The 18,156-nt window shown below is 24.5% G+C and overlaps 1 protein-coding gene across 3 annotated transcripts in view; it reads left to right on the top strand.

Moving 5' to 3' along the window:
- LOC145844061 (uncharacterized) overlaps positions 1-18,156 on the top strand; it is a 39,322-nt gene that overhangs the window by 16,488 nt on the left and 4,678 nt on the right. For 2 of the 3 annotated variants that reach the window (XM_082951397.1, XM_082951398.1), the window contains 5 exons: positions 2,041-2,116; positions 8,369-8,521; positions 9,658-9,703; positions 12,372-13,063; positions 14,558-14,721. In XM_082951397.1, coding sequence (XP_082807523.1) covers positions 2,041-2,116; positions 8,369-8,521; positions 9,658-9,703; positions 12,372-13,063; positions 14,558-14,721 — 1,131 coding nt within the window. Of the gene's footprint in view, positions 1-2,040; positions 2,117-8,368; positions 8,522-9,657; positions 9,704-12,371; positions 13,064-14,557; positions 14,722-17,586; positions 17,861-18,156 lie in introns of those variants that run through there. The other variant, XM_082951399.1, reaches the window with a different exon arrangement.

The raw sequence follows: 18,156 nt of genomic DNA on the forward strand, positions 1-18,156 counted from the left end.
AATTCAATTGCCTTTCTAATTGAAAATGTGCAATCTATCTTTTTGTAGAGGTATTCTAAAAAAAAATTATCATGTACTATGTTATAATTGTATTTTTTATTTCATAACTTGAACTATTTGTATTAACAGTAGCCCATAATCTTAATAAAAAGTTATTATAAAAATTAAAACTGTAGTATTGGTGTAATGTTTAATTAAGTTAAATAAACAATATTATTAGAATATTTGTATCGCAGTTTCTGATATTTTTTTAAATGCACATAAACTTTTTTGGTGATAACATTTTGTTAATTAGTGCAAAAAAAAACAATAGTATCAATTAGATTAAATGAAACTAGACTAAATCCTAAAACAAGTCCTAAACTATTATAAACTATTATTATAGTTTAGTTATAATTATAATTATAACTAAACTAATTAGTTCAAAATATTTTTCTTACCATTAATAAACGTAAAATGTTTAAGTTTTACCATACACTTGTATTAGCTGTAGTTTTCTGTCATTTAAAGTCGAGATTTGCAAAAATAAAAATGTTTTAAAAAATTTATATTAAAATAAGAAGAAGTTAAGAGCTAAATAGTATAAATTGTTTAAATTAAAACGTTTTACTTCATGAAATTAAGTTAATTAAAACATAAGACTTTAAAGCATACCTGTATTAGATATTTTTTCTGTCAATTAAAATAAAAACTTCCAAGCAGAAAATATTCTAAAAAATATGTTGTATTGAAATTAGAACTGCAGGTTTTTACTTCCGCCAACGTCAATATTATGAAAAATATTTTGAATATTTAACATAAAACGTTTGGCAGGTTCAAGTTTATTTATTTAAACCTGAGCGTGTAATAATTTTCAATTAGTAATTGTTTTTCAATGTTGTACATAAACCACATCATCTTTGAAAACCTCGTTTGTATTTTCTTATACTTTTGTTTTTAGTAAATTACATTTTGATCAAGTTTTCTTTGTTTTTTTACTACACTGTGGCAGCTAAAACAAAAAAAAACAGATTTATTTTATGTAACTTATTCATTGTAAAATCGAATCGAACGAGTCATACAACATCATATATGAAAAACAAATTATATGTTGTATAATATTGCAATCAAGTCTGAATTAAATATGTGTTATATGTTTCTAATGTTGTATAATATATATATTTTGTTTGATATTAATACGTCAATCCAAGCGACAGTGCGTTGCAACAAATTGTTATGACGTCACGCATATTATGACGCCACAAAGCAATCTAGCCGCAACAAATACTTTTAAATTAAATTTGAATATTGTTAGATGTTTTAAACTGTAATGACACTACATATGAAACAAAGTAGCTTCAAAAATACTGTTTTGTTTTTTAAAAGCCCAAAAAAAACTAATCATTTATTCATGTATAATGTACACTATAAATTTGTGAATAAAATTAAAAAATATTTAATAACACTTAATGTTAGGTCTAACAAAGTATTACACACATATATATATATATAAAGCATTTATAAAGTTTTTTATTTTAAGAATTTTATTAATCATATTTTAATAAAACACGTATTTAAAAACTCTACCTTCTTTGTCGTAAACAACACTTTTTTTTGAAAGTATGTTTTTATTTCACAAAATAAGCATTTTAAAAGGAACATTGTAGTTTTAAAACTTGGTTAAAGTTTTTTAACCAGTTTAAAAATTTGATGCTTTTCTAACTTTTGTATATTCCTATCTTAATAAATGAAATAAACAGACTTTTTATTGTATAAATCCAGTAAGTGTCAAGAGTTAAATATGAAACACTAGATAATATTCTAGTACATGTACATTAAAGTCTTTTTATAAAAAGTAATTTTAGAGTATGTTCTTCATATGTTCTTCACTGCTATGGTGAGATCTTGTTCTAGTATGTTCGTCTTGATTTATAATTAAAACATTTTATTTATACTAAATTAAATTTTTCTGATCTAAATTTTTGCGTATATACTTTAAGTAATTATTTAATTAATTCTCTAATGTTTTAATTTTTTAACAATTGTATTATTACGTAACAGCACCTGAAATAATAGAATATGAACCAATAGGAAAGCCCGCTGACTGTTGGAGTATCGGAGTAATTACCTATATACTGTTAGTTTGTTTTAATAGTTATTTAATTATATTAGGGTTCTTACCTATTGTATACTGTTAATTTGTTTTGATATCGGAGTAATTACCTATATACTGTTAGTTTGTTTTAATATCGAAGTAGTCACGCATATATACTGTTAGTTTGTTTATATAAATATTTACGTATATATTGTTAGATTTTATTATGTTTGTTAGTTTGTTGTAATATTTGTTTAATTGTGTTAGAGTAGTTACCTATTTATTGTTAGTTTGTTTAAATAATCATTTTATTATGTTGGGGTAATTACCTATACATAATAGTATATTGTAGCATAACTTTTAATAACTAAATAGGAGTTATTACTTACATATAGTTAGTGTTTTAAATATTTATACAAATTATTACTTATTCTTACATACTATTATTGCTTGAATTACATTACTACTTAATTAAATGTATTTGTCTCAATTTTCCTAATTACAACACCTTGATAACTGGTCTAATTCAAATTAAAATAAAATTTTCAACAATTAAAAGAAAATAAATAAACACATTTACTTTACGTAAGTGTCATTTGTTTGCCAAGCACATAAGTCTGCAATTGAGCAAATTTTTATTTCCAAAACAAACATTTAAAAACAATTTAATTAAGCATAAACACTTTCATTTGAGGAAGTTTGAACTTGAAAGCGTTGTGAAAGTCACAAGTTGACACATTTACCCTTGCACTGTCACATTTTTGTATTTTGAACTTTGAGGAATATAAAAAGCTATAATTCCTCATCAGTGAAATAACAAGTAGTATTTTAATTTGTTTTGTGTTTTGGTTTTAAGAAAACAAATAAAGAGATCTCAACTACTGGAGGAAAAGTAATGAATTTATTCTTTCAAGAATTTATTTGAGTAAAAATTTGTTTTAGTTTTAATTTAATTGTTAAATGCTATTTTCCATGACTGTCACATATCTTTTGAAATTTATTTAAGCACTGACGAGGTCTTTGACCGAAACTTAGTTTGAAAAATAGATTCTTGAAAGAATAAATTCATTTTTAATTTATAAGATGCTGACATATTTAGTCACATTTTTGTAACAGTTTTGAAAGTTTTAATTAGAAAAAACAAAAACCATATATTAATAAAATAATTTAGTTGAAATGCATCAATTAAATATGAAATACACTCGGTTTGAATTTACCCCTTGCAACCAAACTTGCCAAGTATAATCAAGTTTTTATATTTCAAATTTCAAATAAAAAAGCTAAAGTCCCTTAGCAATGAAATAGCAACTAAAAGTTGATGTAATATACAAAAATATACTTGGTTAAAATTTATTTGTGTATCGAATGACATGGGTTAATTTTTTATGCTAGCAATTTTCTTTAACTAACACTATTACTTCAATATCAGCAAAATAAAAGAAATACAATATTTGTACAAAAATAACTAGTTTACGTTTTTGTGCATTTAAATGATTTTAAAGAAGTCAAATTAGAGTTAATAAATTTAAATCAAAGATGAAATAACTTGATTACAAAACAGTAAGTAGTGCAGTGCATCCCACATACATTTTACTTTGAAAAACAACTTTTAATAAGTTTATATAAACTGCTTTTAAGTGATGAATTTTATTATCAACAATAAAATTCTTACTGTTTTTTAGTTTTAAGATTTTTGAAAAAACAATCAAAGTTTGAAAACAAACATAATTAAAATTAACAAAACTTTAATCTTTTGCAGCAAATAAAAACTTTCAACCGAAATATTTGTTTTTATAATGTGTAAAATATATATTTATATAAGTTAGATATGCGATGTTTATATTAAAACAATAAAAATAGTGACAAAAAATCAGCTTTAACATAAAAGTTGTCAGGATTACTTATTGTGCAATACGCACTTGATGTTGATAAAAACTTCTGATAAGCTGAAAGTTCCAAGTCTTATTACGTCATAGTGCGTCTTGTGACGTCACGACCTGCACTAACCCTCTATGACGTAATAGCCAGTTTATAGAAAGTGTTGCTCGCTTATATAATAATTGAGGCTTGATACATGAAACACTTGATTAATTTGTCTGTTGTAAGTAAAAAGCTGTTTAATTGTTTGATTTCTTTGACTCACGTAAAATTAAATACAGCTATTACAGCTAGCAAAAAGAATTGAAACTAGCATTTAGTAAAATCTAAAAGCTTTCATGGTACAAAAAACTGGTAAGAAAATTGTTAATTGATCCAAAAAAGTTATAAAACCTAATAATTGCGTTCACAACAAGATGTATATATTTATATTTTTTATGTCTTTAAGAAAAACTTGTTTGATGTTCACTTGACAAACGATATTCTCCCAACATTTTAAATATAAAAGAGTCGCGTTCTGTTAAGTGGACATGAAATTCTTTTGACCGCTTTCACTTATAATTTTCTCACAACTTTTACTGATAGAAAATTGTCGATTGTTAACCACCCAAGTTAAATACTTAATAGTTAACAAACTAACTAAACACGAACTTTTTAATAAGTCATCAAGGTTATGTATTATGTATACAGTAGAGTTAAATATATAGTTCCAAATATATAAGTATTTACATATGGAGTTTGTTAGAATTTAGATTTATATAAGTTAATAAATAGTTTGCAGCTTAATTTATACTTTATTTGCTGTTTTTTAATACTTTTAAAAACTTGTTTACTTTGAAAACATCTTCAAGTTGTTTTGTGTTAAGCGGATATAAAATATACTTTGTTAAAATTAAACGTTTTAAAACTTTAAGACATATTCTTATTGACTGTTCTTAACCCGTTCAAACTGAAACTATCAATGTATATCTAAAAGTAATAAAAATTCAGTTTTTTTAATTTTTTCAATCAAAAGTTTCATAAACTATAAAATGTTACAAACTAAAACTTGTCCAACTTTTTCTTTCAGCAAAGTATATTTTTCATAACAACTCAAAACACTATAATCACTTGAAAAAATCTTGAAGTTTCACACAATGAAAATATGAGTGTCCATTTCAGCACGAATATTAAACTTTCAGCTTCTTACAAATTTATAATCGTAGTGTTTGCTCACTGTGACTCATTGTAATAAATGTCCAGTATTTTGTAATTTTCACTTCAAAGAGCAGTTGTAAACACTTCAAAGAGTTTTTATTTCCAATTTAGATGTTGTATTGACAAATGTTTACAAGTAAAGTAATATTAATTTTTTGAGTTTTTGGACCTGTTTTATTTTTATTGGTGCGAACGGTTATTGTATTTATTTTTTGTAAAAATAAGTTTTTATTCGTGGCTTTTTTGTTTAACTATGTTTAAAAAAATGTGGATAAATAATATAGAACATTTCTTTATACATTTTTCTATATTAAAATTGTATTTTATTTAAAACCTATAGGCTTTAATTGTTAGAAAAAAACTTTAATACACTAAACTCATTTTGCTTCTACTTATAATGGTTCCAATAATTACAAATAACTTATAACTTGACCTAAAATTTTACCTTAATTTTTAGTAGAAAAGTTTTTTAATTGGTTTTAGGAATGTATAATACATTTAAAACATAACTGATTTTTGTTAATCAACAAAACTTTTTCATTAAAAAAAAAATTAAATGCTAGGTAAATGTTAAAAAGCAGTTGAAAGTATTTACCAAAAACAGTACTTATACTTATTTATTGCCAGCAATTAAAAAGTCCAACTTAAGATGTTTTTATCATTTACTGAAAATGTATCTTTATAACTGTTAGTAGATGGTCTTGTTGTACAAATATCAGTATATATTTTTGTTTTTTAAATATACATAGTAAAATTAATTAGCTTAATTACTTAAATTATTTAATTTATTAAAGCTTCGAACTTTGTTTAACCTCAAATGTTGCTTAAACTATTAACTTTAGTTTTTTATGTAATGTATCAATTATACTTACTGATGTATTGCTTAATTTAATTGTTTTTAGTTATCCATTCACAAATAGAAGATGTTTTAGTATTAGGTAAAATTTACATTGTAACTAAACAGTTAATGTCTTTTAAGTTTTTAATAGTATTGATAGTATTAATTATTACAAAAATTTCAATAAATGAATGATAATTTATTTCGGAAATAAGGAAACTTTTTCAAGACTTAAAAAATTTCTTTCAAAAACTTTGTTGTTTAAGTTTAAATTTATTTGTTTTTTAGTTTTCAAAGCGGTCTTTTCCTGCCTGTAATAACAGCATATTGTTGTAAATACTTTGGGGAATTTAAAGTTTTATTCAGTTTGTTTGAATTTAATTCCAAAGGTTTACCTACGACATATCCATACTCAAGTATTTAAACTTGTAATTTTTCAACTAGTTTAATACAGTAATTTGTTTAAAAATTAACAAGAATTGTTCTTATAAGTTAATGTCTCATTGTTTAATTATCAAGTTCGAAAATATATTTTGTTTAATTATAATTGTGAACATTACAGTTTGCTATCACTCTATTTATAATGATTTTCTCTAAATAAAAATCTTTTTTACCAATTTGTTACAAGTTTTTTTAAATAATGTTCAGGGTATTTAAACGACAAAATATTTAAATAATATTTTGTATTTTTAAACTTTAAACAACCATTCGTGTTGTCTAAATTTTGCTTCCAAACTTATAATTGTTACAATTTAAGCCGTTTAATATTGGCCTGTGGTTTTTGTAGCTCAATGAGAATAGTTACATTGGTAAACCTCACAACTTTTTTTTGAGAAATTTTTGTAGTAAAAATGTGCTCATTGTAATCAAAATCATTTTCTCATAAAAGTTTAACAAGAACGCGGAATGAAACTTTTAATTGTACTTCAAACAAACAATAGTGTTTAAATAATCACATATTAAATTAGTTGTAAGTAAACAAATATCCTTATAAGGAACAATATATATTCTTAAAGTATTTTTTTTATATTTATTTTCTTATTAATATTTTTATGAGTCTGTAAAGTTTTATTTTAACCAAAAGGTGATTAAAGTAGGATTTAGCTAGTTTATACAGATAAAAATTTTATTTAACTTTGTAAGTTATTTAAATTAACCACTCAAAGTCTTTATTTCTGAAAGTTCAGATTGTTGTTTTTTCTCCTTGTATTTAATTTTCTTTGGTTTAAATGAGAATAATAATACCGGTTCACCACATTTAAATTATTATTTGAGAAGTTTTTCTACCAAATATCACAAGTAAATTTTCATTTAAGTTTTTGAATTACAGTTTAAGCTATTTTTATTGTGTGAATTAACAGTTAATATTTTTCAGCAAAATCCATATTAAGTATACATTGTTTTGAAAAGTTTTATTAGGTATGAAACTATTACTGAACCAAACAATACTTTTTTTTAAGTTTATTATCATCCTTCTGTATTTTGTTTAGAATTTGAAACTTTTTTTTAATATACTACAGGGTTGCCAAAAAACCTGGAATCCTGGAATTTGAGAAAATTTGAAAAAACCTGGAGTTTTGAACATTTTTTACATCTTACGTAGTTAAATTTTAATTTTTTTTCACGAAAAATCTACCATATTGATAAAAATGTTTTGTCATTAACAAAATATGTTTTTATTAAAAAACACATTTAAAGTAGATATACAGTATCTTTTCAGTGTTGTTATACTACTTAGCACAGTTTTTTTACTTTAAACTAAAAATAGACCCAAAAACGTGTACTTTCAAAAACCTGGAAAAAATTTTGAACACCTGGAAAAAATTTCAAAAAAAATTTGCCAACTCTGATACTAGACTACTTGGGTGTTCAAAAAATTTATTATATCAATCAACAGTGTATTAAAATCTACTTTTCCGCACAAAAATGTGTGTTTTCGAAATAAAGCAATTGCATGTTACCATATATTTTTATCACAGATTTCTTTAACAATATTTTACTATACTATATATTTTGAATTTTCAATGTAAACAAATTTCATTACACTTTTTCATAAACGAGTTATGTAGGCGTTCTAAGAATTTATTTTATTTACTCGTAGTAATACAAATTAAGTTTTGCACAGAAATAAATTTTTTTGAAGTAAAAAAATAGCATTTTAATATAGTTTTATTAACACAAATCCTAATTTAAAAAAGCGAATCTAATTTAATTTAATATCAATTACGAATTGTAACATTGCAAATTAGTGTTTGCACAAAACTGAATTTTTTTAATCATTTTTTTACCACAGATTGAGTATTAAAATCTACTTTTCCTCACAGTAATGAATGTATTTGAAATAAACCAATTGCATATTAACACATGTTTTTATTTCACAGATTGAGCGGTTGTTCTCCGTTCTTGGGAGACGACAAAAACGAAACGTTTCAGAACATTTCGGCGGTTGAGTACGAGTTTGACGAGGAGTACTTCCACGAAGTTTCTGATTTGGCAAAAGATTTCATCAATAAGTTCCTTGTAAAAAATCAGAGGTTTTTATTTATTTTTATATTAATATTTGTGATTCGGAAAAAAAATCATAATCAAGTTCGTCGTTAAAAATCAGAGGTTTTTGTTTTAATTTTATCATTTTCAAGAAGTTTTTAAATTGGCGAAATATTTAATAAATAAGTTCCTTGTTAAAAGTCAGTGGTTTTTAAATTAACTTATGTCTTTAATATTTTTGTTAAGTTTCTTATTTAGCAAATGATTTCATCATTAAATTAATCATTAAAAATCAGATATCTTTATTTAATTAATTTATATTCTTAATATTTCCAAGAATTCTCTAATTAATCAAAAGAATTATATTATAAATGATTTTCTCGTTAAATGTCAGAGTTTTTATAAATTTTTGTTTTTATTATTTGTAATGTTTTCAATATGTATCTGAATTAGCGAAAAATATCATAAACAAATTACTTGTTAAAATTCAAAGGTTTTTATTGAATTTACTTTTACTATTTCTAAGAAGTTTCTAGTTTAGCAAAAGATTTCACAAATAAGTTCCTTGTTAAAAATCAGAAGTTATTATTTATTAGATAGTATGTTAGATAGATTTAACATTTTTAGCTTAAAGTGTGCTGTTATGGCTAAAGAATAGTAATTTAAAATGATAATATTTTTCTTAGAAATCAGAAATTTAAACTTTATTTAGTTATTTATTGTAAATTCAAAACAATTTTCAAACTTTAGTTTTAATTTATTTTTATAAATTATTAAAAATATTTATCGGACTTCTTATAAAAAAAAATAATTTTTCAAAGTTTATATAAAATAAATCATAGTTTTTTAAAGAAAGTTTTTTGAATAACTAAAAAAAAACAGAAAAGAATGTTGTATACTATACCGTAAAATTTATTTAACAAACTTCTCGCTAGAAAAGCTTTGTTCGAATAAATTAAAAACAATATCATGGTTTTCAATGACTTTGCTACTGTCTGACGATTTTAGTTTATGTAAAGAAAGTATGGAATGTTTAGAAATTACTTGAGCTTGTATATTTTTTTTTCAATTTTCAGTTAAAAGCGTAACTTTTTCCACTAAAATACTTGTTGGTGTTATTATAGTGAGCAAAAATTGTTGAAATTATGTATAAACTTTTGATAGGTTAGTTTTTATTTTGCAGAAAACGGTTTACAATCAAAAGAAGTTTAAAACACGAATGGATCACAGTGAGTTTAACTATTTTTTATATTTAAATTATGATTAAAGATTATTTTATTCTGTTAAAATAAAAGATAAAAGTTATGATACCTTACTATCAATAACAAATTTAGTTGTAAAAAAAAGTGCATGCATTTAGGTTTATCTTAATGATTTTTTATTTGTCAGCTTTAGTTAACTTAAATTTTCGCTTTAATTCACAGTAAAACTACAAGTCCAAAAAAGATACTTTGTGTAATTGAACAGCAGTTAGTCTCAATGCTATAATTTTTTAACATCACCACTAATATTCTTTTATTTAAGTTTTTGTTTAGCTTGGAAAAATTACACTGAAAACCACAGTAAAAGACAAAAAAAAAGCTTTACAGTTAATAATATTACTCTTAGCGTTTCAATAATCTTTTTAAAAATGTTATTTTTTTTTAAAAATCTTTTTAAAATCACCATTTTAAAAAATCAGTTTGTCCTAATATTTTTACCTTTAAAATAAAAATTTAAGATGAAAAGTAACAAGTTTGTGAATAACTAAAACTATAAATATAAGTTTGAAGGCTTTTTCTTAGAACATTATTTTAAGTTCACAAATTTTTTAATAACTTTTACTAGACGTTTTACCTTCCAAATCAAAATTTAAGATGAAAAGTGACAAGTTTGTGAAAAACGTCATAGTTCAAAATGTTGCGTGCATTCGAACGTATCACGTAGCATATTAAATAAATATTTGTTTAATATATTTGTTTGTTAGTAACCAATACATACCCTGTTGATGGAATGCCATTCCATTTGTTGTTTTAAACTTTCGGATACTTTCTAAAATTAGATGTTTTTTTTCTATTGTTGTTACTTGGTAACTTTCTTTGTATTTTTTAAAACAATAAGATTAAAGTTTAACAAGAGACCTTCTTTAACTTCTGTTAGTTTCATTTGTTTTTTTTAATGTAGTTTTTTAAATAAAGCTCTATGAAATTAAATGATTTAGATTGTAGTTACTTGGTAACTTGATCATAAATTACTTTTTGTATATTAGTATAAATAAAACTTGTGTAAATGGTTGAAAAAAGATCTTCTTTAATTTTCGTTAATTCCATTTGTTGTTTTAAAACATTAAGTTTTTTTTTTCTAAAATTAGATGTTTTCAACAATTTTTACTTGGTATTTGCCATATATTTTTAAAGTTTTTATGTGTTATCTTGGTGACTTTAAACTAAAAACTTAAAAAAATTGATAAATATTTCTGTAAAGAGTTGAACTTAGACTTTTTTGTTTTTAAAGTAGTATCCTCTTTAATTTATATAAAACTTAGATGCACTTTTTCAATAAAAAAATTCAATATTTTCCTTTTTTTAGGTAGCTTTACTAGATGTTTTCAGAACAATACATTATTTAGTATGCAAAACTTAATTTTTTTTTTATAATTAAATAGTAAAAAACGTCTTTTAAGAATTATTTTACTTACAAATAGATTTTAAAAACTTTAGATATTTGAGAAAAAATGATACCTTTATTTTAATATGTTTTTTTGTCTAGTAGTACAATATTTAAAAGTATTCAATATTGATAAAAAATGTTTAATTAAAGTAATTGAAATAGTTTGATGACCCAATTTAAACTTTTTAACAAAATTTAAATTTTTGCAAATAGAATTTAAATATTTTCGATTTTATTGAGAAAACTTATTTGAAATTGTAAAACTCATTTAGTGTCATGCAAAACCAACAAAAACAAATTTATTTGCACAAATTCCAAATATTTCACATTATTACGTTTGATCTTTAAAAGTTTCAATAGGTTTTGTTGATTTAAAATGGAAGTAATAAACACATAAATGACGAAATTATCAATTTAATTTTTATTAATGTGAATGAGTTTCTCTTATATTTTTTCACATGCTGTTTTAAACTATTGTTGTTTAACAATTTTTTTTAAATCCTCACTAAAAGTATTAGTATAGAAAGTATAGTTTTTCTCAAAGTTTGACAAATAAGTAAAAATAATGTTGTGTTTTCTTTGTTGTTTATACAACTAATTAAGTAATATTATACATTAAGTACCATAATAAATAATAAAGTTTTTTAATGTTTTAAAAAAAAGTAGGTAAAAACAAAAATAAATAAATGAAATTGTTTGTACTTAAACTTGATAGTCAAAATTAAATTAACAGGGTTGCCAAAAAACCTAGAATCCTGGAAAAACCTGGAGTTTGAAAGTTTTTTTTTTAATTTAGAAACTTGAACAAAAATCACTAAAAACCTGAAAAAAACCTTGAATTTCAAACAATTTTAAATATAAAGTAATGAAATTTTCATTTGACACAAAAAATCTATCATGTAAATAAAATTACTTTGTTTTCAATATTATTTTTTTGTTAAAAAACATAATTAAGTTAACTCTACAGTTTATTAAAAATATTTTTATATTATTTAAGACAGTTTTCATATCTTAAGTTTAATTTTAAACTAAAAATGTACCAAAAATCTTTGAAAAAATTTGCAAAAATCCATAGGCGACCATGAATTAATTTTTAAATGTTTTTGTTACAAAACTAATAATTAAACTATTAAAATTATATGAAAAGTATATATATTCTTTCCCAACAAATTTATTTTTATTCCCCAATGATTTTACAATTTAGATATTAAACTAATAAATTTTAATAAATATATTTTCTCCCAACAGACGGGTCCAACGAGAATCGTCCAACCACCGACAAACCTGCAAGATGACGTCATAATTGACGAAGAAGAAGAAATTGAAGGAGAAATTGAGGAAGACAGTCTTCAGGAAGTTGAAATTCCCCAGGAAACCATCGAACCGGAACCGCAAGTCACGCAAAATGACGTCATGATTGAAAATGATGTAACGAACAACAACGAAGCCGGAGAAGCGAATGATGACGTCACACACAGCAAACCCACAGAAAATGACGTCACAAAAGAAATACCCGTCGTGCATAGCAACGGCAACGAGGACTCCAAGGAAAATGACGTCACAGCGGCTCCCATGACAACACAAACAAAAATTCCCCTCGAACCCCCGTCGTACGACGACGTCATTTCCGAGTGCGACAGTCAATCAATGACGTCACTGAACCTTAACCCAAACTCTCCCGACGTTTTCACGTCGCTACGCAACCACACTGTTACGTCACACCAGTTCATGTCGCGTTCCGCCTCGGTGAGCAGCATACCCATCCCCGTGCACCACTATGACGTCATAACGCCGCAGAAGTCAACGACCACCAGGGCGCGCAAGAACCCGCAGCGACTTTCTCTGCAGTCCGACTATTCGGCTGTTGTGACGTCACAGCAGAACGACCAGCTGCTGTCGGAGTTGCGTCAGAAGCGGCAGGGAATCGAGAGGGACCTCAGGTATTTGTGATTAAAAAATAAAAATAAAATAAATTTAAAAAAATCAAATAATAAAAAGTATGAGCAATTTAGTTTTGTGTTATCTGATTGTTTTTAATAAATAAATATTTATAACTTAGTTTTGTTTTTCGCAATAGTTAATTGAAATTGAAAAAAAATATTTGAGTAAAAATTTTTAGAGCGTCATGTGGCTTTTGTGTTGCTTGAAAATTGTTTAATAAAAAAATCATATTTTGTGTAATCTGATTTTTTTTAATATATATATATATATTTATAATTTAGTTTTGTTGTTTGCAATGGATGACTTAAATTGAAAAAAAAATATTTGAGTGTAAATTTTTAGAGCGTGATCTCAGGTGTTTGTGATTAAAAATGAAAATAATGAACAGTAATCTTGTGTGGTTGAAAATTTTTAACATATTTGCAATAAATAAACTGGTTTACTGAAAAATTAAATCTAAGTTAAATATTTGTTACATTAAATTAACATACCGGCGATTTAAAATCTTACAAATACTTGCTATATTTAATATAAAAAGTATTTAAATCATTTTTTTTTTAAATGTACTAGGAAGTCATGATTATATCAAATTGACGAATATAATAGTTTTATAAATATAGATTTAAAACTGTTATAATTGGAAATGTTGAAATTTGATTTGTTGGAACTTAAATTGTTGCTCACCCATTTGAAAACACATAGACTTTTAATCTTTAGTTTAATAACAGGTTTATAAATTGTTAATAGCAAAAAATATGTTTTATTTATAAGAAACAAACTAGAATATTTTGATTTTTCGCCTAGAATATTTTTTGTAAATACTATAGAGTAGAGTAATTATAACATAATTTATAAAACACTTTACATACTTCGACAAGTTAATTTTCATCATTTTCGCATGTGATGTACAGATCATTAAAGTTTAAAAGTTGTATTTTTAGAGTCGGAATTTTAGGAAAATTTAATTAGTTTTAAAGTAAGAAAAAGGACTTAACTGTAAATAAAGAACATTCAACAATATTTTTTTACTTTTGAAATATTAAAACATGTTAAATTATTTTTCTTTTTTAATCAATTAAAGTAAATTAAACTTCATCTTAAAAGGTGATTTGACCTTTTCAACATTGAATTTAATTTTAGAATATTTTTCCCTTATGAAAATTACTAATTTTAGTTTTACATTTGTTTTTCTCTCATGTTATCCGATAACTCTATATTTATTTTTTATAATTGTAAATTTTTAATTTATTTTTACACACATTGTCCAATACGCTCAAAAGTTCTGTTTAATATTAATTTTTTAACTTAACTTTAAATTAATTTTCCTCATCTAATAGATTATACGGTTATATTTATCTTTTCCAAGTAATATTTTTTTTTCTTTGTCAGATTATTCGATAACTCTATTTCTTATCTCAAATTGTCCAATAAGTTTGATTTAATAAAATATTTTTTTGTTCAGTTCATTAAAAAACAAGTTTTTTTTCATGCAGACTGTTCGGTCACTCGACGTCGATGCTGACGGAGGAGATGACGTCACGATTACGTCACAAGCTGGCGCGAGAGATCGACGAGATGGAGGAGAACTTCACCCGGTTTCAGAAGAGCCAATCGCGAGGCAGGAAGATGATTAAAAACATTATGACGTCATCGCAAGGTTTGTAAAAATAAAATAAATATTAAATCAAATTTCGAAATCGATTTAAACCTTGAAATATAATTATTTATTTTTTTTTTGTATTTTTTATCAATTGTTTATCAATAATTCTAGTTTGTTGAATTTAAGTTTAATTTATAATTAATTATTGTATACTAATTTAATTAAGGTTAGAGTAGGGTTGAAATATTTAAAATTTACTTAACAATTTTTTTATTTTTGATTTTAGTTTTAATTGAAACGGGGGTTTTTCTTATAAATTGTACAATTATCAGAATTAATTTTTATTAAAATAGATAAATGGGTTGCTTGAAAAAATTAAGTCAGAGGTCAAATCAAATATCGAAGTTTATTTGAACTTTGGTCTATTATTGTGAACTAAAGTAAAGTTGTAAAAAAAACTGCTGAGTAAAAAATTTAAAAAATTTTTTACATTATTCAACAATGGCCACTACTTAGAATACAAGTTTTAAAATCAACTTTAAAAAAAAAATTTGACCAAAGCAATTATTTAAATAGCAGAAATAAGTCATAGTAATTTCTAAATGTACAATTCTGATAAATGTAGTTAAACGGCGACACTAATATGTGAAATATTTATGCTTATTATTTAATAGTGTATCACTAAACATTAGCATTTTTAATAGACATAGTTATTATTAAAATAAAATGATTACTTTTTAACACAGTTAACAAAAGTAAATGATATTGCATACACTTGACTAGATCATTAAAAAAAGTAATTATAACTTTTAAATTAAAGATTAAAGTAAATTAACTCTAAAAATATCAAAACAATTTATTCAAAACACTACTGCTAATATTACTAAAGTTTAATTCAAAATGAATTACTGAACTAAAGCGCAAGTCCTTAATGTTAATTTTAACAAAATAATTCAACCAAACTGCAGCCAATTAGTTCAAAATAAATTGCTTTGTAAATGTGTACATTCTGCCAACAAGTTGATAAAATGTTAAACGAAGCAATTAGTTTTTTCTAAAATTATTTAAACTCTAACCCCTACGTTAAGTTTTTACATAACCATTCGTTACATTAATCATATTAATTTATTTTAGTTTGCTGTTTAATTTTATTGATCATCTGAATCATTATATAATTTATTTGCATTTTTTTATGTTGTAAATTTATCATGTTTTTGTTTTTCATGTTGTGTTTTACTGTTGTTGTTTCCTTTGTACGATTGTTTTTATTATTTTATATAACTGTGCATTTTTGCTTGTTTATTATTTGTACTAACTCAGTTTTTTATTTGTTTGCTTCGATTTATTACCATCGTTTTCTCAGTGTTAACAAAAATGTGCTTTTCAAAGTAATCAATGTTGTTTAGTTGTTGAGAAAAAAATGTCTTAATACGCAACAGACCAGTGAAAACGTATTTCACTTTTGATTTGAGTTGCCATGCACAGAAATTTTTAAGCAATTATTTTAGCCTTTTTAAAATAGAATAGTTAGCTCGTAACGAAAGTTGCTTTCAGGATTACTAAAAAGCCTGGAATCCTGGAATTTGAAAAATTTTGAAAAAACCTGAAAATTTTGAAAAAAACTCGTAATGGAAGTAGTTTGTTTGAAACGTGAAGGAAAATCGAGCGCAGTACGGACGGCTAAAGTGCGAATGAACAGACCATCAAGTTGTAGGCGATTCCAATTAAGTCATCTACTGGTTACATAAGCGTATACAGTGGGCGATTTTACTTGAGACTGTTTTTACATATCTCTGTCTAAAGAGCGTTTTAGGGGTTTAAAAGGTGGCGGAGATTAATAAAAGTGTAGGTTTCTTTTTTTTTTCGAAAACATCTGAGCTTGGAAACAAAGTTTTTGACTCTAATTTTTAACTTTATTTTCGTACAACTCTAATCAGCTTTTATTTTTAAAGCTTTTTTTTTTGCCATCAAAACAAGTGAAATAAAAGCTGCATGTTTTCGTTTTGTAGTTAAAAAGGACTAAAACAAATAAAACTAACTTTCTAACCCTTCATAATTTAAACAAGCTCAAGTACAACTAACACCTTGACGATGTTTATGTTTGAAATGAAAAACTAAAAACCAGCTCAATCATTTCTGTTTTGTGAACCACGAAACATTTAAAAAAATAAACAAAATTTTGCACAAAGGCAAGCTTTAGCGGCATTAAAAAAAATTAGTCACAAAGAATAGAAATTCAAAATAAACGAGTATTTTAATGTTTTTTTCGCATATTTAATAACTTTTTTTTTTCAATATGAATTAAAAATGATCGAAATGAAAGTTTGTTCAAAAAAACAAGTTTTCATCTCATAACAGTTACCAAAAAAAAATCAATTAAGCTCTTAAAGTTAGTTGTTCACAAATTGTTTTTTGAAACAAATAGTAAGAGATAAAAAAGAGATATGTTCATAATATTTACTCAAAAAAGTGTTTATTTTTTAATGATACTTTAAATTTTGATCTTTTAAACTTTATCAATGGTATATTATGGTAAAAACTAAACAAAGTTTACATTCAGCCAAATTTAAATAAAGATTTTCTTTTTTAATTTTTATGCACCAACTACAACATCAATTAAAAAAGTCTTGATTTAGTAATGATCAGTAAAGTAATCATAAGATTTTTGTGTAAAAGTTGTGCTTCAATTATAAACGACTTTCTTTTTTTTTAACCTCCAAAAATTACTTTAAAAATACCTCATACCTAGTCTGCGTCAAAGAACCTTAAAACAAATTATTAACTATAATTACACAAAACCCGCCAAAAATTCTAACAAAAACCCGCCAAAACGTCGTCGAAAGTGGCTGGTAGCATGGTTTCGTTGTAATAAAAAATAAAGAAGTTTTGAGCGATTGAGAGCTGAAACCCTGAAATTTTTAGGTGACAGGGGTTTCTACGGCAAGACAATCCTCCTGATGGGATTCTTCGCTTTGGTCGGCTATTACGTCACGAGCAACTCGTTTTGACGTCACAGACACGCAGTTATGACGTCATAAAGACATTTCACGGGCCATAAGCTGCCATTTTGTTAAAAAATCTGTTTTGTGTTCTGCTATTTTCTACTTTTTTCCTGAAAAATCCACTTTTTTCTTCACTGTGATTTTGTTTTTGAGACCGAAAATTTGCGCGCGCTTTTGAACATTTTTTATGACGTCATAAGGATTGTTAACGGGGAAATTTAGGTTAGTTTCAATTAGAAAGACTAACAATTTGTTTCAGCTTATTTTAAATAATCTTTTTATTTTTATTTTGGTGATACAATCAAAAGTGACCAATGTTTTTATTTTATGCTGTTTTTCAGCTTTTTTTTTCTTTTTATGTTTTAGGTGTTCTTGCCATTCATAAACATGTTTTTTTTGTTGTTTAAAGTTTCTTGTTGTTTCATAATATCTTTTTGTTTATTTTTGAAAATTGATCTATGATTATAAAAAAAGGTTTGTAAATAAAGAA

This window comes from Thalia democratica, chromosome 9 (genome assembly GCF_965202585.1).
Source record: "Thalia democratica chromosome 9, ktThaDemo2.hap1.1, whole genome shotgun sequence".
Taxonomy (NCBI): domain Eukaryota; kingdom Metazoa; phylum Chordata; class Thaliacea; order Salpida; family Salpidae; genus Thalia; species Thalia democratica.